General features: G+C 38.5%; 2 protein-coding genes across 7 annotated transcripts in view; one reads left to right on the forward strand and one right to left on the reverse strand.

The window, feature by feature from the left end:
* astn1 (astrotactin 1) overlaps nucleotides 1-7543 on the forward strand; it is a 281516-nt gene extending 273973 nt beyond the window's left edge. For all 6 annotated transcript variants that reach the window (XM_053233344.1, XM_053233343.1, XM_053233345.1 and 3 more), the window contains 4 exons: nucleotides 88-220; nucleotides 2725-2825; nucleotides 3853-4036; nucleotides 6568-7543. In XM_053233344.1, coding sequence (XP_053089319.1) covers nucleotides 88-220; nucleotides 2725-2825; nucleotides 3853-4036; nucleotides 6568-6805 — 656 coding nt within the window. In that variant the 3' untranslated portion in view covers nucleotides 6806-7543. The remainder of the gene's footprint in view (nucleotides 1-87; nucleotides 221-2724; nucleotides 2826-3852; nucleotides 4037-6567) is intronic.
* An 8463-nt stretch (nucleotides 7544-16006) lies between these two features.
* Nucleotides 16007-22212, reverse strand: part of pappa2 (pappalysin 2) — a 69826-nt gene continuing 63620 nt past the window's right edge. The window contains exon 24 of the mRNA XM_026937049.3: nucleotides 16007-16631. Within this exon, the coding sequence (XP_026792850.3) occupies nucleotides 16524-16631 (108 nt within the window). The 3' untranslated portion in view covers nucleotides 16007-16523. The remainder of the gene's footprint in view (nucleotides 16632-22212) is intronic.

A 22212-nucleotide genomic window follows, 5' to 3' on the forward strand; every position in this document is an offset into this window, starting at 1 on the left:
AAAAAAATTGTTAAATAAACTATAGCTTAGTTGTACATGTGCATGTCTGCATGAATTTCATTTAACCACTTTTTGCTCTCATTCTAGAGACCATGCTGAGCTTTGTGGACGACATTCTGTCTGGGGCCAAATCTCCATGTGTGATGCTGGGTGAAATCCCAGATCCACTCACTTCTATCTCCATGATCATACGCTGCCTGGAGCCTGACACCACCTACATGTGAGTGCTGTTTACTTCCTGTCATTTCAAACTGATGGCATTCACACTGATGGCAATATTAATAAATTATGTGGCTTTTTAAATCACCTTAAAATGGCTGCTTTCTATTACCATCTGCCATTTAAAATAGTTTAATTGTGACTCTAACTGTAAATTCCTGTCTTAATTTTTTTTTAACTTTAGTGGTCTCATATATTTCAGTTTATGCCTTCTGTTCTTCTGTAACTAGGGACCATTGTCATTGTATGTCAGTGTATTGTCAATGTATTAGTGCATCTCCCATATTGGCAGGGGCCAGGTTCGATTGTAAGTCATTGTAATTCTATGAAAAGATGCAGGTGTGGCCTGATAAAACTTTAACTCACTCCATTTTCAACCAATATTCACAAAATTTACTTTGCTACAGACATTATATTTCTGCATAGCCATAATTTTATTGAGCCCAATGAGGCATCTACCCTTTCCTATCAGTGATGGGGACTCCAGCAAGGGACTTTCAATCCTCCCATTTTTAGTACTACAGAAATACAGATAATGTCAGAATCTAGTGCATACTCAGAGCATTTCCGTGTTCATTCCACTTCCAATGCTATCACAAAACTCGTCAGTGGCTGTGTTTACATAACAAATCAGTTATAATTAGCTAGCTAGTTCTCTCTCTCTCTGAGCTCGCTTTTGGTTATGCACTTAGCATAAATTGGCAAATAAACAAATACAGATCTTGAAAATTTTAATGATTTTTAGTATTACTGCTCTGAAAGTAATACTATTGCAGATACCCTGAGAAACATACTAGTGCACATGTAAAATCCTACATGATTTTATGGGCAAATATGTTTATTTTGTGTACTGAGGCAGAAAGATACCTTGAATCAGGTCACAGTTAAAGCTTTCAGACAGATGGGGAAGCGGTTCAAGCTTTGGAATAGCTTAAAAGTACATTGGAAGGAGAGCTTAATGGTGATAGCAGAAACAGGAATTGAAAGTTGAGTGTGCTTCAGAAGTCCGGAGTGAAGGGCAAATGAAGGAGTGCAAGCTTTCCTGCACAGAGGCTGCCAGAGGTGCTGTCTCAACCAACATGATTCAGCATCACTTCCATAGTATCAAACATACAAAGCTCTGGTTTTGTGCGTGTGTCAAGCTTCTTGACTGCCACATTTGGGAATATGTACTGTGTATGATAATTGTAAGGATGAGGCTCTGCTCTCTATTGCCTCTTATCAGTTTTAATTGAAGGTGAGATGAGTTGTAAGAAGTGACTGGATCTGTGGTGGTATGTGTCTCTTATGATGCTATTCCATAAAATTCTGTAATGGTGGAGTTCAGCTATGAATTCATCCCTTTATCCTGCATAGCAGATTATCCTAAAATGTATTAACAGTAAAGAAGTTTGTAAACCAGACATTCCACGCCAACAATTGGTTGCAAGTGGTTGTGCTGTTTAAGGCAATAAAAAGCATTTTGTACATGCAGGTTTGTGAATGGATTACTGGGTGGGTGGGTATGGCCATGTCTCTGTCACTTGACTAAGGTAAAAACATAAAAGTTATTTAAAGGACAGTGTTTTGTTGTGAGTTTACTGAGAAACAGATGTGTTCTGTAAACTGTATATATAGAAAATGACTTAGACAGGCTTAGAAAAGCATTATATATAATCCTAAATCAGAAGAGGTGTTGTTTGTGCTACCACTCTATTTAAATGAAACTATTAATCCATCCTGAAAACAGCATCATGGGACAACATCCCTGTTTGGCTCAGTAAATCATGAGGCTTCTTCTCCAGGTCTCCAAACACTGGCTTGATGTTTTAAAGGTGTCTACATTGCTGCACACCATACCCACATGCACCCATACTGTCGGTGGTGTCACAGGTGCTAGTTGTTTATGTTGACATCCACTAGATGGAGATATAATTCAACCTAATATTAACAACCAAGCCTCACTTCCCCTATGGGTGCCATGCTAATCTGCTGCATGTGATTCTGGACCTAATACCAGAGTTGAATCCTTTAGAGTTGCTGAGTGATTATCTTATTCACACTCAGGGGTGTGCACCGTCATCTCTGACCTCGAGAAATACAGAGAGGGGGCACTTTCTTAATGTACTATAACTGTCTGCATATTTATTCCACACATTTTAGATGTAATGCTCAAATGGAAATTACCAGTTGCCATTTTAACCATGCAGCAGAATTGTTTAATGTCAGGTTGATCGCTCATTAATTATTTGACATGATTATTTTTCTGTCAGTCTTAAATGAAAACAGTCTAATGTGAAGTTATTTAAAGGAGAGGGTATGTATGTATTGTTTCATTATTGCCATAATGTAGTGAAAATACCACACATCAGAGTGGTTGACAGCTGATTTAAGGAGGAGGACACCACAAAGAGATTAGTGCTGAATGTGCATTATGTAATAATGTGTATAGATAATGGATATTGTAGAGCACAGGATAGTTTCTCCATAAGCTGTAATAAAACTGGGCCATGTGTGTCTCTGCAGGTTCAGACTTTGGGCCGTAGACAACACAGGAAGGCGCTCCAGCCCCAGTGAGGTCACCATCAAAACTCCCTGTCCTGCAGTGGACGATGTGAAAGCACAAGGTATCCTTCATCTTCAGCCATGAATACCATGACAAACTTTATTTATAGAGTCTGATTCTGACCTAATGGTCTTGGGCACGAATAAAGCAGTTCAGTTTCGTATCTGGGAACACAGCATCTGAACAAAGCTATGTTACTACAATTAGATAGAAATATTCATCATTTCTAATACACTGTACTTAAAAAGCATTAAACTATTTGATGAGTTAATCACACTGACAGACAGCTAGTAGCTATACTAGCATCCATGTCCCTGTAGATTATAATGACATAATACATTTTCACACTGCATTTTTTTAAGAATGCATTTTTCATATATGTATTTTTTTTTTTATTGTATCATGTATTCATATGTCCCCGAAAATAGTCAAAATATATTTCAATATCATTTTATGCCCAAAATTGACAAATAACACTTGCAGCTCACATCTAAAACAGATTGCTGGCTGCAACCTAAAATATAAAGCATGTTTGATTAAGTTCTTGGTTAAGTTCTTAAGCTAAGTTCTCTCACCTGATCAAAAATGAACTGCATTGAGAAGGTAAACACTGCATGCAATATGAAATCAGCCTTCAGTTGTAGTTAGATAAATTAAGGCCTTAACACAGAGACCAATATATCAGCATCTTGTTTTAATCATCATTTCATGATATCACTGTTGAGACCTTCCTATAATAACACATAAATAGTATTAGTTCCACATTGTTGGCTCCCATGATAGTAGCAAGGCCCCCACTTCCTAAATCCTGATTTAACCCCTGGCCACAGGTCTGATCACTGTTTACTCACTCATGTGTGGCCTCATACCGTATAGAATGCTGGATTTTTCAAAAAAAAAAAAAAAAAGTATAAAATATAAATAAAAAGTATATTCCAAAACAAAAATTTGTTTATCTCTACCTAAAAAGAAATAAAATTTTATGTTATATAAACTAAAAATACAATGCATATGTAAATAAACTACTATCTATAATTCACAGAAGACCCAGGGTTTTATTTTTATGTTTCCCACATCTGTTCTTTTAGAAATAGCAGACAAAATTTACAACCTGTTCAATGGCTACACAAGCGGGAAGGAGCAGCAGACAGCCTACAACATGTTGATGGATTTGGGCTCACCCACGCTGCACCGTGTCCTCTACCACTACAACCAGCGCTATGAAAGCTTTGGGGAGTTCACTTGGCGCTGTGAGGATGAGCTCGGGCCCAGGTTTGACCTCTTTCCCCTCTTTTCCTATCTTCCTGTGTCATTCTCTCTGCTTAAAGAAGCTGGAAGGAAGAATGAATTTTAACCAGCTTACTTTACAACATATATATTGTAAACACAAGATCCCAAATACAGAATTGCAGTGAAGTAGTTTGGGTAAAGTAATTCCAATTAAAGACAAACAAAGTAATTATACCACATTAATCATTTGTCTTTATGACTTTGACAGACATTATGGGAGGCCTTTTCCATCCTGAAATGAAATCTCCAGCTTATACATTTTTGGCTGTATAGCTAAATGTTTTATAAACACAGCCATGTGCTTAGCATAAAAGTTTTCTGTGGAGATGCACAGTAGAAGCACGGGAACTATTAGTTCAACTGTCAACAATTACAGTCTTCAGTGCTGAATTAAAAGTTTATTTTTAATCATTTCCATGTTGGAAGGGTTTGCCTTGTTATTAAATGTTTTGCTCCCAAGTGGCTGCACTGAAGTAAAAAACAACTTTCACTACAGGCAACCTCACACCCTATGATAAATAAGCTGAATTTTGAGCATTCCAAAAAGAGGATGATGAACATAAACCCAAAATCCCCAAATCAAAGTGGCTTTTCAATTAATCATTTTAACTACAACAAAGAGCCACTGATTATTATGAGTTAATAAATAAATATAACGGGCTACGGCTCCACAAAAACTGTGGAATTACTTTGTTCTCCCCAGATGCTTCTGTACAAGGTTGGCCATACTCCCCTAAGCAGCCCTGCTTCCTTGTTTTGAACTTCTCTAAATCACTTTGGTTTCCCTCACAAACAGCATGGGCCATTTAAAATGGGCCATTTTCTTCAGCTAATCATAATACTGAATAATAGTCACCCAGCTGACCCTAGCTCAAATATAAACCGATGTTGGCAGGATAAAAAATATGGAATGAGTGGTGAGAAAAACCACATCACCCTGTCCTGTCTGTATGTCACAGTTCCATTTGGATGAATTCTAGTCTCCTGACACACATCATGCAATGCTGTGTGATGTCTGAGCCAGACACCATCTCATTGAATGTGTCTTTCCAACTCAGAGCATCTCTCCATCGTCACTATGGAGCTGTTTTTAACTAATAGCATGACACTGATGTGGGCTTTCTGTTTCTAAAGATCTTTTTGCTCACTGTAGCTCACCATAGGGAGTCGAACTCTATTCCACAAGCTTTAAACTGGGACAACGGGTACTGAATGGTAGGAGCTCTCGGTGACATGTTACAGTTTGAAGATAATTGCGTACCTTTCAGCAGGAAGAGATTCTCTCATGTGTTGGCCAAGCTCAGAAAGATTTGTGTCATGTTTGGGGTCAGTGTGTTTTGCAACTTTGAGTATCAGAGGAATGCAGCTGATTGTTTCCTACCAGACTAGTGGATACGAAAAAGAAATAGAATTGAAATAATAAAAAGAGAAGGGCCCTGGCAAAGTGCAAGAGGTTGAAAATGTACCTTGGAAATGAGAGGCCATTTTCCACTTCCATACATGCTGGGATTTATGGTGACAACCGTTGCTATTTGGAGACCGAAACGTTCTTTCATGAAAAATTAAAGCATAACAAACCGCAGGGTTTTTGTCTTAAGCAAATAAACATCCAGATTCCTGTAACCACTGAAATGTGGCAAGATATTAGAAACATAAATACATTCATAAGAATGAAATAGATGACATCTCTCTACCAAACAAGAATAATATTCATTGAAAATACTACCAATTCTGATATCATTAAAATTCTATCATAATATTCTGTAAGGTGGTAGCCAAAGAAAATTAAAAATTTTTGAAGCCTCATTTTTATCCGGCCTCTGGAAATTAAGACAAACAGGTTAATATTAGGATGTCACATGAATCTGTCTGGACAGTTCCTCTATTAAAAACAGTCAGACAAAACTCAGCATGATCTGTTTGCACAGCACAAGCCGCATTTTAATAGCAAAAGCACTCTCTCTGTGCTTTAAAAAATGTCCTTTTTCCTGAGTCTACCCAGAAACCTTGTCGGTCGCTGGCACTTTGGGCTTCAGTATTTATACTGTAGAATGTTGAGCTTCTGGTTTTGGCGCACAGATGAAATGAAGCCATTTCTGTGGAATGAGACACTCTTTCCATGCCCTCGCTATCACATTTCAGCCACTTGCCTTTTTCAAGAGGGATCATGCCCACTCCAAACTTCTTCCCCCCAAATGCCCTTCGAAAACTTCACCAGTGTTTGATGGATTTTAACCTCTGCTCCCTTAAGTTATGCATTTCATCTGTGTCTTGACAACTTGAAGTGTGCCCTTGAAGATGAGAATAGTGCATATTTGTTCCTTTCAGTTCTTTCCAAATCTACTCTGCTTCACATTTAGTAGGTTTGGGTTTTCCTATTAATCTCTCACTTTTTTATCTCTCTCCAGGAGTTTGCTCTTCTATCATTTTTTAATAATGCCAAGTTATTCATGATTTACATGAAGAATATTGCATTAAATTACTTGTTGAAACTTTTGTCTATGTGATGGCAGGAAAGCAGGCCTGATTCTGTCGCAGCTTGATGACCTCAGCGGCTGGTGTCGAGGACTTCTTCAAGAGCCCAAAATTGGCCTACGCCGAGCGTCACTCAAATTCCTGGCATGCCGTTACACAGACACCAAGGCATTCGGCCTCAGCTGGATGGAGCTTGGCCAAGGGCTGCACAAATCTTGTGATGAACAAATGCTGCCCGTGATGTACAATGACTACGGAGAACCTAAAGAAATTTGAACAGAAAAGGAAAGGAACGACCATAGTCTGTTTCTTTAAGGCTCCTCATAAGGAAAAAAGTTTCTAAAGTTGTACAGCAAATGTTCCTTCTATGTCAGTTAAATTTACCAGTTTGTTAGTCATTGCTTGAGCAATTACTCCAACTACTTAAGTTCAAGCCAGTGCCGTGACCGATTTCATTCCCTATTCACTAAAAAGTACACAAGTTTGTGTGCAGCCATTTTGTAATGTTATCCAAATTCTCATTGGACAAATTATATTCCCTGGATAGCAGACTATAGTATTACCCAGAATGCACCGTAAATCCAGTGTACAACCAATGCACCTTAAATACCATAAGGCATAGGGTTTCTTTTAACTTTGTATGCAAACATGGTTGTTTAAGGACCACTAAAGCCAACAGGTACTTCTTACTGGTGTATTTATTACAGAAAATTACTTTTAATACTTGTGTTTTTGTGGATTTAGGTTGCTAAGTAATTTGTAACATTTGAATTGTTTCTGTAATGGAGAGTCAAGGTGATGTGTTTCTGGAACACAAGTAAGTGTTAGCTGAATTCAGTTCGCTGTCTGTTTGCTTTCTATACAGTACTCTATATAGAACGATCTATAAACAGTGACTGTGTGAGCGAAGGACTGATTTCAGACACAGTGCTGGGGCTTTTGTTGTGTTGTACTGGAGCTACAAGGCAAATGTATTCAACTGGAAGTAAATAAAAGTAAATAACAGCAATGGAACTCCATGCCTGAGCCCATGACTAAATCAAATGTAGAATTAGAATATAGTTTCACAAAATTATTCAATTCAAATCAGTTCAATTATTTGTTATATCAATTTTATATATATATATATACACGCTGCCCGGCCAAAAAGAAAGTCACTGTTTAGATTGTAATAGGCAAATACATAAGAGTCTATGAATGGATCATTATTAGAGTGATTATAATGTTTCTAGCATGTTATATGTTTGGCAACAGTTGTTTTGATCTTAAAAGATGAAGTGTGTAGCTTTTTAGTTCTTTAATAACCATGTAGAAAGATGTATGTGGAAATAACATCACAACATTTATTTCCATCAAGCGGTGCATCAGTTTTTGGTCAAGATATTGTATTTACAATGCAAGAGATGAGCAATGAGGTTAAGGTCAGGACTCAGAGGTGCCAATTCATGTGTGAAAATGATTCTTTATGCTCTCTGAACCATTCTTTCACAATTTTAACCCTGATGAATCCTGGAATATGGCCATGATACGTCTTTCTACATGGTTATTAAAGAACTAAAAAGCTACACACTTCATCTTTTAAGATTAAAAGAACTGTTGCCAAACATATAACATGCTAGAAACATTATAATCACTCTAATAATGATCCATTCATAGACTCTTATGTATTTGCCTATTAAAATCTAAACAGTGACTTTTTTTTTTTGGCCGGGCAGCGTGTATATATATATATATATATAGACGTATCATACAGTGGATATAAAAAGTCTACACACCCCTGTTTAAAAAATGAGACCAAGATAAATAATTTCAGAACTTTTTCCACCTTTAATGTGACCTATAACCTGTAAAACTCAATTGAAAAACAAACTGAAATCTTTTAGTTTGGGTGAGTAAAAATAAAAAAACAAAATAATGTGGTTGCATAAGTGTGCACACCCTTAAACTAATACTTTGGCACATCTTGACTTGGCAATATTCGCCCACTCTTCATTGCAAAAACGCTCCAAATCTGTCAGATTGCGAGGGCATCTCCTGTGCATGGCCCTCTTCAGATCACCCCACAGATTTTCAATCGGATTCAGGTCTGGGCTCTGGCTGGGCCATTCCAAAACTTTAATCTTCTTCTGGTGAAGTCATTCTTTTGTTGATTTGGATGTGTGCTTTGGGTCGTTGTCGTGCTGAAAGATGAAGTTCTTCTTCATCTTCAGCTTTCTAGTAGAAGCCTGAAGGTTTTGTGCCAATATTGACTGGTATTTGGAACTGTTCATTATTTTCTCCACCTTGACTAAGGCCCCAGTTCCAGCTGAAGAAAGCATGATGCTGCCACCACCATGCTTCACTGTGGGTATGGTGTTTCTTCTGGTTATGTGCAGTGTTCTTTTTGCGCCAAACATACTTTTTGGAATTATGGCCAAAAAGTTCAACCTTGGTTTCATCAGACCATAACACATTTTCCCACATGCTTCAACTGTGCAAAATTTAGCCGGGCTTGGATGTTTTTCTGCCACCCTACCCCATAGCCCAGACATATGAAGAATACGGGAGATTGTTGTCACATGTACTATACAGCCAGTACTTTCCAGAAATTCCTGCAGCTCCTTTAATGTTGCTGTAGGCCTCTTGGCAGCCTCCCTGACCAGTTTTCTTCTCGTCTTTTCATCAATTTTGGAGGGACGTCCAGTTCTTGGTAATGTCACTGTTGCGCCACATTTTCTCCACTTGATGATGATGGTCTTCACTGTGTTCCATGGTATATCTAATGCCTCGGAAATTCTTTTGTACCCTTCTCCTGACTGATACCTTTTAATAATCAGATCCCTCTGATGCTATGGAAGTTCTCTGTGGACCATGGCTTTTGCTGTAAGATGCGACTAAGAAAATGTCAGGAAAAGCCTACTAGAACAGCTGAACTTTATTTGGGTTTAATCAGAGGCACTTTAAATGATGGCAAGTGTGTACTGACTCCTATTTAACATGAGTTTGAATGTGATTGCTTAATACTGAACACAGCCACATCCCCAGTTATAAGAGGGTGTGCACACTTACGCAACCACATTATTTTGTTTTTTATTTTTACTCGCCCCCCTAAAAGATTTCAGTTTGTTTTTCAGATGAGTTGTACAGGTTATAGGTCACATTAAAGGTGGAAAAAGTTCTGAAATGATTTATCTTGGTCTCATTTTACCTGGCATTTTAACAGGGGTGTGAAGACTTTTTATATCCACTGTATATATATACATATATATACACTATGCAGTCTCCTTCAAAAGTATTGGAATGGCAAGGACTTAATAAGACATTTAGGTTTGAGATCAAAAGGTGAACATGAGATCAGACGACAGATCAGAATTTCAGCTTTCATTTCTTGATATTTACATCTAGATGGGTTAAACAACTTAGAACATGGCAACTTTTGTTTGAACCCACCCATTTTTCAAGTGATCAAAAATATTGGATTATTGGAACAAGCAGCTAATAGCTCTGAATGTCTATTCTTGGTTTGAACCCTGGGTTTCGCCTATGAAAACTGCATTTGTGGTTAAAAATGATAAGCCAACATGAAGACCAGAGAGCTGTCTATGGGAGAAAAGCAATCCATTTTGAAGCTGAGAAAAGATGGAAAATCAATCAGAGCCACTGCAAAAGCAATGGGCATAGCCAATACAACAATTTGGAATGTCCTGAAAGAGAAAGAAACCACTGGCGTACTAACAACCAGACATCAAACAGGTCAGCCAAGGAAAACAACAGCAATTGATGACAGAAACATTGTGAGACCTGTGAAGAAAAAACCAAAAACAACTGTCAGTGACATCACCAACAACCTCCACAGGGCAGGGGTGCAGACATCACAATCCACCGTTCGAAGAAGACTTCGACAGCAGAAATATAGAGGCTATACCAAGAGATGCAATCCACTTTTCAGCAGTAATAATCAGAAAGCCAGATTGGAATTAGCAAAGAAATACAGAGATGAGCCACAAAAGTTCTGGAACCAAGATACCCTCTAGCAAAGTGATGGAAAGGCCAAAGTGTGGAGAAAGAAAGGATTTGCTCATGATCCAAAATAGACAAGCTCATCGGTCAAGCACGGTGGAGGTAGGGCCATGGCATGTGTTTGCATGACTGCTTTGGGAACAGGCTCACTAATCTTTCCTGCTGATGAAACTCATGATGGTAGCAGCACAATGATTTCAGAAGTCTTCAGAACCATTCTGTCTGCCAATTTACAGAGAAATGCATCCAGTCTAATTGGGAGGGACTTAATCATACAGTAAGACAATAACCCAAAACACACTGCCATCCCAACAAAGGACTTCATCGGAAAAAAGTGAAAGGTTTTACACTGGCCAAGTCAATCACCCGACCTTAACCCAATTGAGCACGCATTCACCTCCTGAAGAGCAGACTGACGAGAGAAGCCCCTCAAAAACAAAAAACAACTGAAAGAAGCTGCAGTACAAGACAGGAAAAGGATCACTACAGAAGAATGCAACAGATTTATGATTTCACTGGGTCACAGGCTTGATGCAGTTATTGCAAGCAAGGGATATGCAACCAAATATTAAGTGCTATTTACTTTAATACTATTCTGTTCTGTACCAATGGTGGCATATTCTAAGTTGTTTAACACATCCAGATGTAAATATCAGGAAATGAAAGCTGAATATATATATATATATATATATATGTATAAAACATAATATATATGGATATAACACCCCTGTTAATTGGCAGGTTAACCGCCGGTTAATAAAAAAATTAAGTTAAAAACAATCAGAAACATTTTAGGGGAAAAAAAATAAAGTTACAATTACCTTTCATAAGTTTGCACACCCTTTATTTTTGGGGATGTGGCTGTGTTCAGAATGAACCAATCACATTAAATCTTATGTCCAAAAGTAATCATACAGCTGTCATGAAATTATGAAATTATGAAATTATGAAATTATTGGGGGCAGTCGTGGCCTAATGTATAGAGAGTTGGACTTGCAACCCGAAGGTGAACCTGAAGGTCGTGGGTTCGAGTCTCAGGTCCGGCAGGGATTGTAGGTGGGGGGAGTGAATGACCAGCGCTCTCTTCCACCCTCAATACCACGACTGAGGTGAGACCCTTGAGCAAGGCACCGAACCCCCAACTGCTCCCCGGGCGCCGCAGCAAAAAAGGCTGCCCACTGCTCCAGGTGTGTGTTCACTGTGTGTGTGTGTGTGATCACTACTGTGTGTGTGCACTTGGATGGGTTAAATGCAGAGCACAAATTCCTAGTATGGGTCACCATACTTGGCCACACTTCACTTCACTTCACTTATTCTGATTAACCCCAAATAAAGATCAGCTGGGTTTTTTTTTTGGATTTTCAAGAGGATTGACATCTATTTGGTTTCAAGAAGCCATGAAGCCATGGTCTGCATAGAGCTGACAAAGCCTGTACAGGGTATCTCTTTCAAAAGGAATCGATCAGGAGAGGGATATAAAAAATTTCCAAAACATTAAATGTACAGTCGTACACAGTGAAGGCCATCATCAACAAGTGGAAAAAATGGAACACCACACTGACATTACCTAGAACAGGACGTCCCTCCAAAATTTACAAAAGGACAAGACAAAAACTTACCAGGAGACCAGTGGCATCATTAAAGGAGCTGCAGGAATATGTTACTGATTACTCTCTGCATGTGACAACAGTCTCTCTTATTCTTCACATCTGGGCTATGGGATAGTGTGGCTAGACGGAAGCCCTTTCTTGCAAAAAACATCCAAGCCCAACTAAATTGCCCCGCACCATGTGATAAAATGTGTTATGGTGTAATGAGACCAATTCCAAAAGGTATAATAATTCCATAATTCCAAAAGGTATATTTGGTGCAAAAAAAAAGCACATGACCAAAAAAAAAACCACCCATGGTGCAGCATGGTGGTGGCAGCATCATGCTTTAGGCCTGCTTCTCTTCAGCCAGAACTAGGGCTTTTATCAAGGTGGAGGGAATCATGAATAGTTACAAATACCAGTTGGTTTTAGTGCAAAAACTTTCAGGTGTCTGCTAGTAAGCTGAAGATGAAAAGGAATTTCACATTTCAGCATGACAATGACTCAAAGCTTACAGCCAAATCAAGAAAAGAATGGCTTAACCAAAAGAAGATCAATGTTTTGGAATGACTTAGCCAGAGCCCAGACCTGAATCCAACTAAAAATCTGTGGGGTGACCTGAAGCGGGCTGTGCACAGGAGATGCCCTCACAATTTGATGGATTTAGAATGTTTTTGTAAGAAAGAGTGGGTAAATATTGCCAAGTTCAGATGTGCCACACATAAAGACTGAGTGGTGTAATAAAATCAAAAGGTGCTTCAACAAAGTATTAGTTTGGGGGTGTGCGAAAAGATTTTTACTTCGCAAAAACCTGCCATTTTAACAGGGGTTTGTAGACTTTTGAATAAAATATATATATATATATATATATATATATATATATATATATATACCCATATAAAGACATCTAACCAAGTACTAATATGTTATATGTTTCCTATTTCATTTTCTGCCTCATAGACTCTTGTTTTTTGTGTATTTTTAAATTAGCATAAAGCACATTGTGTAGTGTAGTGCACTTTGTGCAGTCTGTGTTATATAAATAAAGCTTGACTAATCAGTTAACATGTTTAGCGATTATGCTAAAGTCTTTATATGAAATAAACCGTCTTGCAGATCTACATGCAGTGACCCAGAGTTTCCCTCTAGAACCTGCTTGGTCTGTGAACAGAAAACTGTCTCACTGAATTGGAATAAAACATATTTTGCAGCAAAAGCCAGAACACCTTAATCCTGATGTGATATTGATATGTCAATTACTTCACCAAACAATGTGGATTGGGGTGCTGATTTTGGAACATAATTTTTCATGTTGGGGGCTCAGTCAATTCTTGCTTGCCGCTTTAGCCTTGTAGTGCCAGTGCAAAACTCCAAAAGTCAAATCTGATCAAATCTTTCTAGATCAAGCATGCTTGAGGTAAGTGGGAACTAGAGCAACTTTTGGCCCATTTACACTTCGCATTAACATGTAGTGAGCCAAACATGCTCATCTCGCATGTCATTAAAACAGGTATAAATGTACACAGCACACATTGTGATCAGAATATTGACTGGATCAGTCAGCTACCTCAGGAGGTCGTCTAACTCACATTACAATCAGATTTCAGCCAGATGTAAACATCATCTGTTTGCATCAGCCTGACATTAGAGAGAAAATACCTGCCCATGGGATCAAATTCCCAATTCCAGCACTTAGTACAAGCATTCGTGTTACCTCCTAACAGATGTAGGTGTATAAACAGAACCACTTAGTGAATGTCCATTTTCCTTTTTTGGTAAAGGGAAAAGTAAGTACACTGCTCAAAAAAAATTAAAGGAACACTTTGAAAATACATCATATCTCAATGGGGAAAAATATCATTCTGTATATGTATACTGATATGGACTGGGTAATGTGTTAGGAACGAAAGGATGCCACATCGTTTGATGAGAGGGCACAGAGGGCTGAATTCAAAGATACCCCGAAAATCAAAGTGAAAAAATGATGCAGCAGGCTAGTCCATTTTGCTGAAATTTCATTGCAGCAACTCAGAATGGTACTCAGTAGTTTGTATGGCCCCCACGTGCCTGTATGCATGCCTGACTACGTTGGGGCCTGCTCCTAATGAGACGACGGATGGTGTCCTGGGGTATTTCCTCCCAGATCTGGACCAGGGCATCACTGAGCTCCTGGACAGTCTGAGGTGCAACCTGGCGGCGTCGGATGGACCGAAACATAATGTCCCAGACGTGTTCTATTGGATTTAGGTCAGGCGAGCGTGGGGGCCATTCAATAATATCAATTCCTTCATCCTCCAGGAACTGCCTGAATACTCTCGCCACATGAGGCCGGGCATTGTCGTGCACCAGGAGGAACCCAGGACCCACTGCACCAGCGTAGGGTCTGACAATGGGTCCAAGGATTTCATCCCGATACCTAATGGCAGTCAGGGTGCCATTGTCTAGCCTGTAGAGGTCTGTGTGTCCCTCCATGGATATGCCTCCCCAGACCATCACTGACCCACCACCAAACCGGTCATGCTGAACGATGTTACAGGCAGCATAACGTTCTCCACGGCTTCTCCAGACCCTTTCACGTCTGTCACATGTGCTCAGGGTGAACCTGCTCTCATCTGTGAAAAGCACAGGGCGCCAGTGGCGGACCTGCCAATTCTGGTGTTCAATGGCAAATGCCAATCGAGCTCCACGGTGCCGGACAGTGAGCACAGGGCCCACTAGAGGACGTCAAGCTCTCAGGCCACCCTCATGAAGTCTGTTTCTGATTGTTCATTCACACCAGTGGCCTGCTGGAGGTCAATTTGTAGGGCTCTGGCAGTGCTCATCCTGTTCCTCCTTGCACAAAGGAGCTGATACCGATCAATATCCCAGGAGTTTAATTGACTTGATGCTATACTCTGATTAAAAAGTGTTAATTTTTTTGAGCAGTGTACTTCAGTACATAAGGCTGATAAAGAGATGCTTAGATTTTTATATATAATACTATAAAATTTGAACTTATTGAACCTATTCCTGCTGTGTTGACAGCTAGATGGTGTCCCACATTCTAGCTAGCTTATTTGCATAGTGCAGTTAGATTCAATCAGTACATATTGGAGAGGAGAGTGCATTAAAATAAGGCTGTAAAAACAATGTGAGATCAGTTCATCCTTTATCCAGATTTTATTGTCCAGATCAGAAACAACGTTAATTCAAGATGTAAACTGGGCCCCAGTGTGCTGTCTGGTTTCACAACAAGCAGTTTTTCTTTTTTTGCCAACTTTGCAGACCACAATGCAATGTTTATAAAGTTGTCAATGTGGATATTTGTACAGTCAAAAAACTATAAATTTTCAAACAACATTTAAATATAGCGATGTGTGTGTTCAGAAATAGAGAAAGTTTGGCTTATATATAGGTAGCAAGCTATATTTTTCCTTTCCCCTCCCCACAAGAGCTGAATCTATGCCTTCTTGTTGTGCTAAATAAATGTATGTCTGTAGTGTATATAGATATGAAAAACATATTTAATTATGTATCAATAGCAACTCAAAGTTGACAAAGCAGACTAATTTACTGAATTTAGTGTTGAAACAAAAACTGATGCATTTGACAAGCAGTCAGCACTGAGGAGTGCTTCTAACTGTTTACAGTAAACTATCTCATTAATATTTCTAATTCTTTTTGGAACTAAAGATCTTCTCCACACCTGTTTCATCTTGACATTTGTTAATTTCGGACTCTTAAACTAGATATGAGAAATGCATGGAATCATAGTATTGTGGTTTGACCATCAAATCATAAATGTAAACAGTGAAATTGCATTATATGTTTATTCTATATTAAGTCAACTGTTGAAATACTTGTAAAATCACTTACAATCTCTGAAAAAAACAGCTCAGTATTGGATTTTTATGTTGATTTTATTTTCACTGATACATCAGTAAACCATACATTTATAGAACGTTGTGTAAGAGTATGTCATACACTTTCAGTTGTAATTGAATTCAGTTCAAATTCAATCCATTTTAAATTGAATCCAAAGCATTCATGCATACATTACACAGGTAACTACCAATAATATAGGCTGTCTTAAGATTCTTAACAGAGCATGTGGCACAAAACAAGCTAACACTATCAGTACAATATTTGCATATAACTTTTACATAATCTAGATATTAAAAAAACATCGAGAACTTCTGGTGGGAATAAATGCTTTATCAGACAAAAAGTAGGTCATATCTACATCTATATAAATGTCAAAATGTCAAAATATGTATTTATAGATTAGTATAAGAATGATTAGTATAGATTTTATAATTTTATGTTTCAGTTTGAGCTGATTTGATTGCTCCACATTTGATTGATTCCACATTACGTTCTTATCCTTCTTGTCTCTTGTTTTTATTTTTATTCCATTTGTCCTGTTATGGTCCTTGTGCCTCAAATTCTCTCATTCTTCCCTTGTTCTCTTCAGCCTCAGGGTCACGACATGTGCATTCATCAAGGTCACAGTCCACCCCAAACTGGATGACCTGTCTCACATTCAGATACACATTAAGGGTTGGCCATATCCAAAACTAGTGAAGTACCAGATTATACTTTGAGTCTATAGGCCTCATAGTCTCTCACACACAGAGATAGAACAGGTTAAAATAGTGTTTGAAGGCTAGACAGTAATAAGAAATTATTTGGTTGCTGCTGTGTATTTGTGCAATATAAGCTTAATCAGTGAAATAAGTCTATTTCGGGCTAGTCCAAAACTACAGTGTGACAATTATTAAACTGGTAATGGATATACTTTTTTGGCCATTAATCTACACTACGGATGTAAACAAATATGAATAGATTATTCGCACTGAACAGATATCGTGTCCTAAAGAATATGAATACTGATACAGACAGACAGTATTCTTTTTTTGTTGTTGTTGGGTGTTTTTTTTTTTTTTTTTTTTTGTAAGCTTCAGATTAGGTGGGTGCATCAAGAGTGGGATCCTGCAAGCCGTAACAAAAAACAAGCTTCTTATGTGAAGCTTTAAAACGACAGCCTGTGGGTAAATTTCTACCATATTTCTGTACAAAAGAAATATGTTTTCATTTATTGAACTGTCACTCCATGTGGCTCACACAGACAGCGCTCTCTAAAAAAATACATTTTGAAAATTTTAAGTTGTACTGATCTTTCTGGAATATATCAAACCCAAAAACTGTAAATCTGATGAAATATTATTAGGTGGCTCTTATTGATTTGGAAAGAAGGGCCTTGTCTGGGGAGCTGACCAAACTTCAGAAGTACACCACAGAGATGGAAGAACCTGCTGGCAACCAGGCACCACTCATTAACTATTAATAGCATCAATACTGTGAAGTACGCTGCTGACAGCATCATGCTATGGGAGCGCTTCTCGGCTGCAGGGACAGGGGTGGCTGGTCAGAATTGAGAGAAGGATGAATGTAGCCAAATACACAGAGATCCTTGAAGAAATCCATCTGCAGCGTGATGCAACATCAGACAGGGGCCGAGGTCCAGCTTTACGCACAACAACGACTTGAAGCATACAAGTTAGAAAACTTTCGAATGCCTTCAGGGCAAGACTCAGACTGTCCTTGACTGGACCAGTCAAAGCCCACACTTGAACCCCATAGAGCATCTGTAGACCTGAAGATGGCAGTTCACAGAAGGTCCCCATACAATTTGATTGAGATTGGGAGGATCTGCCAGGAAGGGTAGGAGAAACTGCCCAAATCCAGGTGTGCAGTGGTCTCTTTAGAGACCCAAGAAGATTCAAAGCTGTAACTGATGCCAAAGGTGTACTGAAGTAAAGTACTGAATAAGGGGTCCGGTACTTATCTAAATGAAAGATTTTAGTTTTCTATTTTTAATACATCTGCAAAAATTACTATAAACATTTTTCGTTTTGTTATTGTGTTATTGTGTGTAGACTGATGGCCAAAAATCTCAATTCAATTAATGTAAAATTAAATCTATAATACAATATAGCGGGCAGAAACTGAAGGTGCCAGAATACTTTCCGAACCCACTCTAGCTGTACATCTAATTTTTTAACTGGACAGGTCAGGAAAATATTAGACAAAATAACATGCAACTGAATTTACCACTGCTTTTCTTATACACACAAACAGAATAGCCGAATATACTGTATATTTATATTCAACATAGGTATCAGGCCAATATCAAAGAGGGAAAAAAGAATGAGAACAGTCTGATTCTGTAACAAGTCTAGCCTGAAATAAAGTGACATAAAGTAGGTCATGTGATTACAATAGGAAAAGCATCAGACAAACACCTTCTCATAGTGCTGGGGACAATACTATAATGTAAATCTGATTTGGGCTGCTTTTGGAATGATAAAAAATTGGTATATGATAAAGGCTGGTTGGTGGATTGCTAAACTAAATAGGAGAAACTGTGCCACTCTGTTACTAGGTAGGAATATGATGAGGTAATAAATGTGAGCAAAAGTACACTATTAATAATAATCCACATGCAATTTAATCTAAACTACTCTGGTTAGTAATGATTATTTATATTGTATAACAGCAGGGTTGGGAGGGTTACTTCAAAAATGTATTCTGTTACAGTTAAATTATTTCATAAAAAATGCAATCAGTAACGTAATCCAAATATCATAATATGAAAGTAGTGTAACTGATTACTTTTGGATTACTTCAAGGTCACGTATGTAAATAAAGTCAAGAGAAAAGCAATATGAACAACATCAGCAACATCACAAAAGCATTTCAGAGAACAACTTTGGTGTTTCAACTGAAGTTATGATGGAAATGAGAAGTGACAGTGGAGCACATATCTGCATGGGCAGTGACCAACTGAAAATGTGAAGATCAAAAATATTAATTTTCATAATTTTGCAACATGGGGGGGGGGGCTTGTCATGTTAATTTCTACAAAAATACAGGCCCATTCCCAGCTAATTCAGCATGGCTGGCAACCTTACCCACAACTGTGATCATGCAAACCATGGAATTTCAAAGCACTAACTAGCAGTAAATAATTTTAGCTAACCTGGCTAACATGATTTCCATGCTTAAATGCTTCTTTAAATTAGGCGTGAAGTCCTTTGATAAAAACCACATCTTCACAGCAGTTTGCACTGTACTGTGATGTTGTTTCCATTTTCTCCATTATAGACAAAATAATTTAGAAATTTCCGTGACTGTAATGCATTTTTTTCCAGCGGGCATCATCGTGATGAACAGACGTTTCAACATTCCTCTAGTGCAGAATGATTAGAGACAGATGTTATTTGTGCTTGCACCAGGAGGTGGCTCACATGAGTCACGACTAACAAGATAGAACCAGAACTATAATCAAACAGCTCTCTATATTGCGTTATGTCAAAAGATTAATTTCTTTGGTTTTAAATGAAAAAATTATAATCCTGATAGTATTCCAATCTTTTACAAAATGCACCTGTAATCTGATTACTTTGTTTTTTGACGTAACTGTAACGGATAAGTTACCATTTTTTTGTATCCTGATTACATAACACTGTAGCATGTATTCCGTTACTCCCCAAGCCTGTACAACAGTATAAGGGGCTTACATGTTGCATATACATTAATGTCATAGCTGTTAAAAGCATATGTTAGTTCAGTGGTTCCCAAATCTTTTCAGCCAATCCATTTTTGCTAATTGAAGCAAAATTTAACCCCTCCAAATGCACACATAATAGCAGTGAACAATGTACCAAGAAAAATGCTTTGAATGTACATGCACACTTAAAATCCACTTTATTAGGAACACCTGCACATTCATGCAGTTATCCAATCAGCCAATCATGTGGCAGCATCGCAGTGCATAAAATCATACAGATATAGGTCAACAGCTTCAGGTAATTTTCACATCTAACATCAGAATGGGGAGAATGTGCTATCTTAATGACTTTAACCATGGCATGGTTGTTGGAGCCAGATGGGCTGGTTTGTATATTTCAGAAACTGATGCTGTCCAGGGATTTTCATGCACAACAGTCTCTAGAGTTTACACAGAATGGTGTGAAAATCAAAAAACATCCTGTGAGCAGAGGGTCTGCAGGCTGAAACACCAGACCAGAATGACCAGACTGGTCTGAGCTGACAGGAGGTCTGCAGTAACTCAAACAAGCATTCTTTACAACAGAAAAGCATCTAAGGATGCACAGCACATCAAACATTGAAGTGGATGGGCTACAACATCAGAAAACTACATTGGGTTCCACTCCTGTCAGCCTAGAACAAGGATCTGAGGCTATAATGGACACAGGCACACCCAACCTGGACATTTGAAGATTAGATTAAAAAAATCACCTGGTCTTTTTCCAGTCTTCAACTGTCCAGTTTCAGTGAGTCTGTGCCCCTGGTAGTCTCAGATTCTTGTTCTTGGCTGACAGGAGTGTAACCTGTTGTAGTCTTCTGCTGTTGTAGCCCATCCACTTCAAGGTTCGATGTGTTGTCCATTCTGAGATGCTTTTCTGCTCACCACTGTTGTAAGAGTTACTATATACTTCCTGGCAGCTCAAACCAATCCGGTCATTTTCCTCTTATCAACTATGCGTTTCCACCCACAGAACTGTCGCACACTCAGTGTGTTTTGATTTTCGCACCATTCTGTGCAAATTCTAAAGACTGTTGTGTGTTAAAATCCCAGGAGATTAGCAGTTTCTGAAATACTCCAGCCAGCCCTTCTGGCATCAACAACCATGCCGTGGTTAAAGTCACAGGGATCACATTTTTCCCTATCTGATGTTTGATGTGAACATTAACTGAAGCTCTTGACCTGCATCTGCATGATTTTATGCATTGTGCTGCTGCCACATGATTGGTTGATTGCATAAACTCCATAAATGAGCAGATGTACTGGTGTTCCTATTAAAGTGGATGGTGAGTGTAGTTGGCTAAATAAAACACTCTGATTTTGAAAAAGGAATGCATTTACATTCAGCATAATAATAACACCATATTCCACAACCAGTGGTTGTGTGTGCTTTTTGCAAATCTTCTCAAAGCAATGTTGTTGTTTAGAGCCATCCTCAGCTCATTCTCACTATTCAGTTGTGATCTGTATTTTATTTCGACTGGGGCTATAACGGGGTTTATTCAACTTGTACACACTCATACTGTTTATTCAACAGCCACAGTGTTTGTTGACCACTCTTGTGTGTATCCATTATTTCTATTCCCTCTACACTTTGTTCCACCTTTGTTTCCTTTTTTTTTTTTTTTAACAGTTTGTAATCTAGCATTTCCACCACTATTGCGCACTTTATTTCTCATCTCCCTTTCAATATCCCTGCACCTCCCCTGCAATACTCTCTGTTCTCCCAAGGCGAACACTTCTCACACATTGGGAATCACTGTTTTAGTGGATTGCTATCAACTATGTTAAGATTGGAATCTCGTTAACTCCTTTTTTTAAAAATAAAATATATATAGTCTATATATATATATATATATATATATATATATATATATATATATATATATATATATATATATATATATATATAGACTAGCTGTATGTGGCTATTACACATACACTATACTATGGCCAGAAATATGTGGACACCTGACCATCACGCCCATATGTCCTTTTCGAACATCCCATTCCAGATTTAGTCCCCCTTCACTGTTATAATAACCTCCACTCTTCTGGGAAGGCTTTCCACTAGATTATGAAGTGTGGCTGTGGGGATTTGCTCATTCAGTGAGGAATGTGAGGTCAGGCAATAATGATGTGTGAGGAGGCCTGAGGTGCAGTCAGCATTCCAGTTCATCCCAAAGGTGTTCAGTGGGGTTGAGGTCAGGGTTCTGTGCAGGCCACTCTAGTTCTTCCACACCAACCTTGGCAAACCATGTCTTCATGTTCCTTGCTTTGTGCATAGGGGCATTCTCATGATGGAACATGTTTGGGCCCCTTAGTTCCTGGGCCCCTTAGTTCCTAAGCCCCTTAGGGAAATCATAATGCCACTGTATACAAAGACATTCTAGACAATTATGTGCTGCCAATTTTGTGGCAACAGTTTGGGGAAGAACCACATATGGGTCTGATGGTCAGGTGTCTACATACATTTAGCCATATAGTGTACAAAATGTAGT

Source organism: Pangasianodon hypophthalmus, chromosome 4 (genome assembly GCF_027358585.1).
Source record: "Pangasianodon hypophthalmus isolate fPanHyp1 chromosome 4, fPanHyp1.pri, whole genome shotgun sequence".
Taxonomy (NCBI): Eukaryota; Metazoa; Chordata; class Actinopteri; order Siluriformes; family Pangasiidae; genus Pangasianodon; species Pangasianodon hypophthalmus.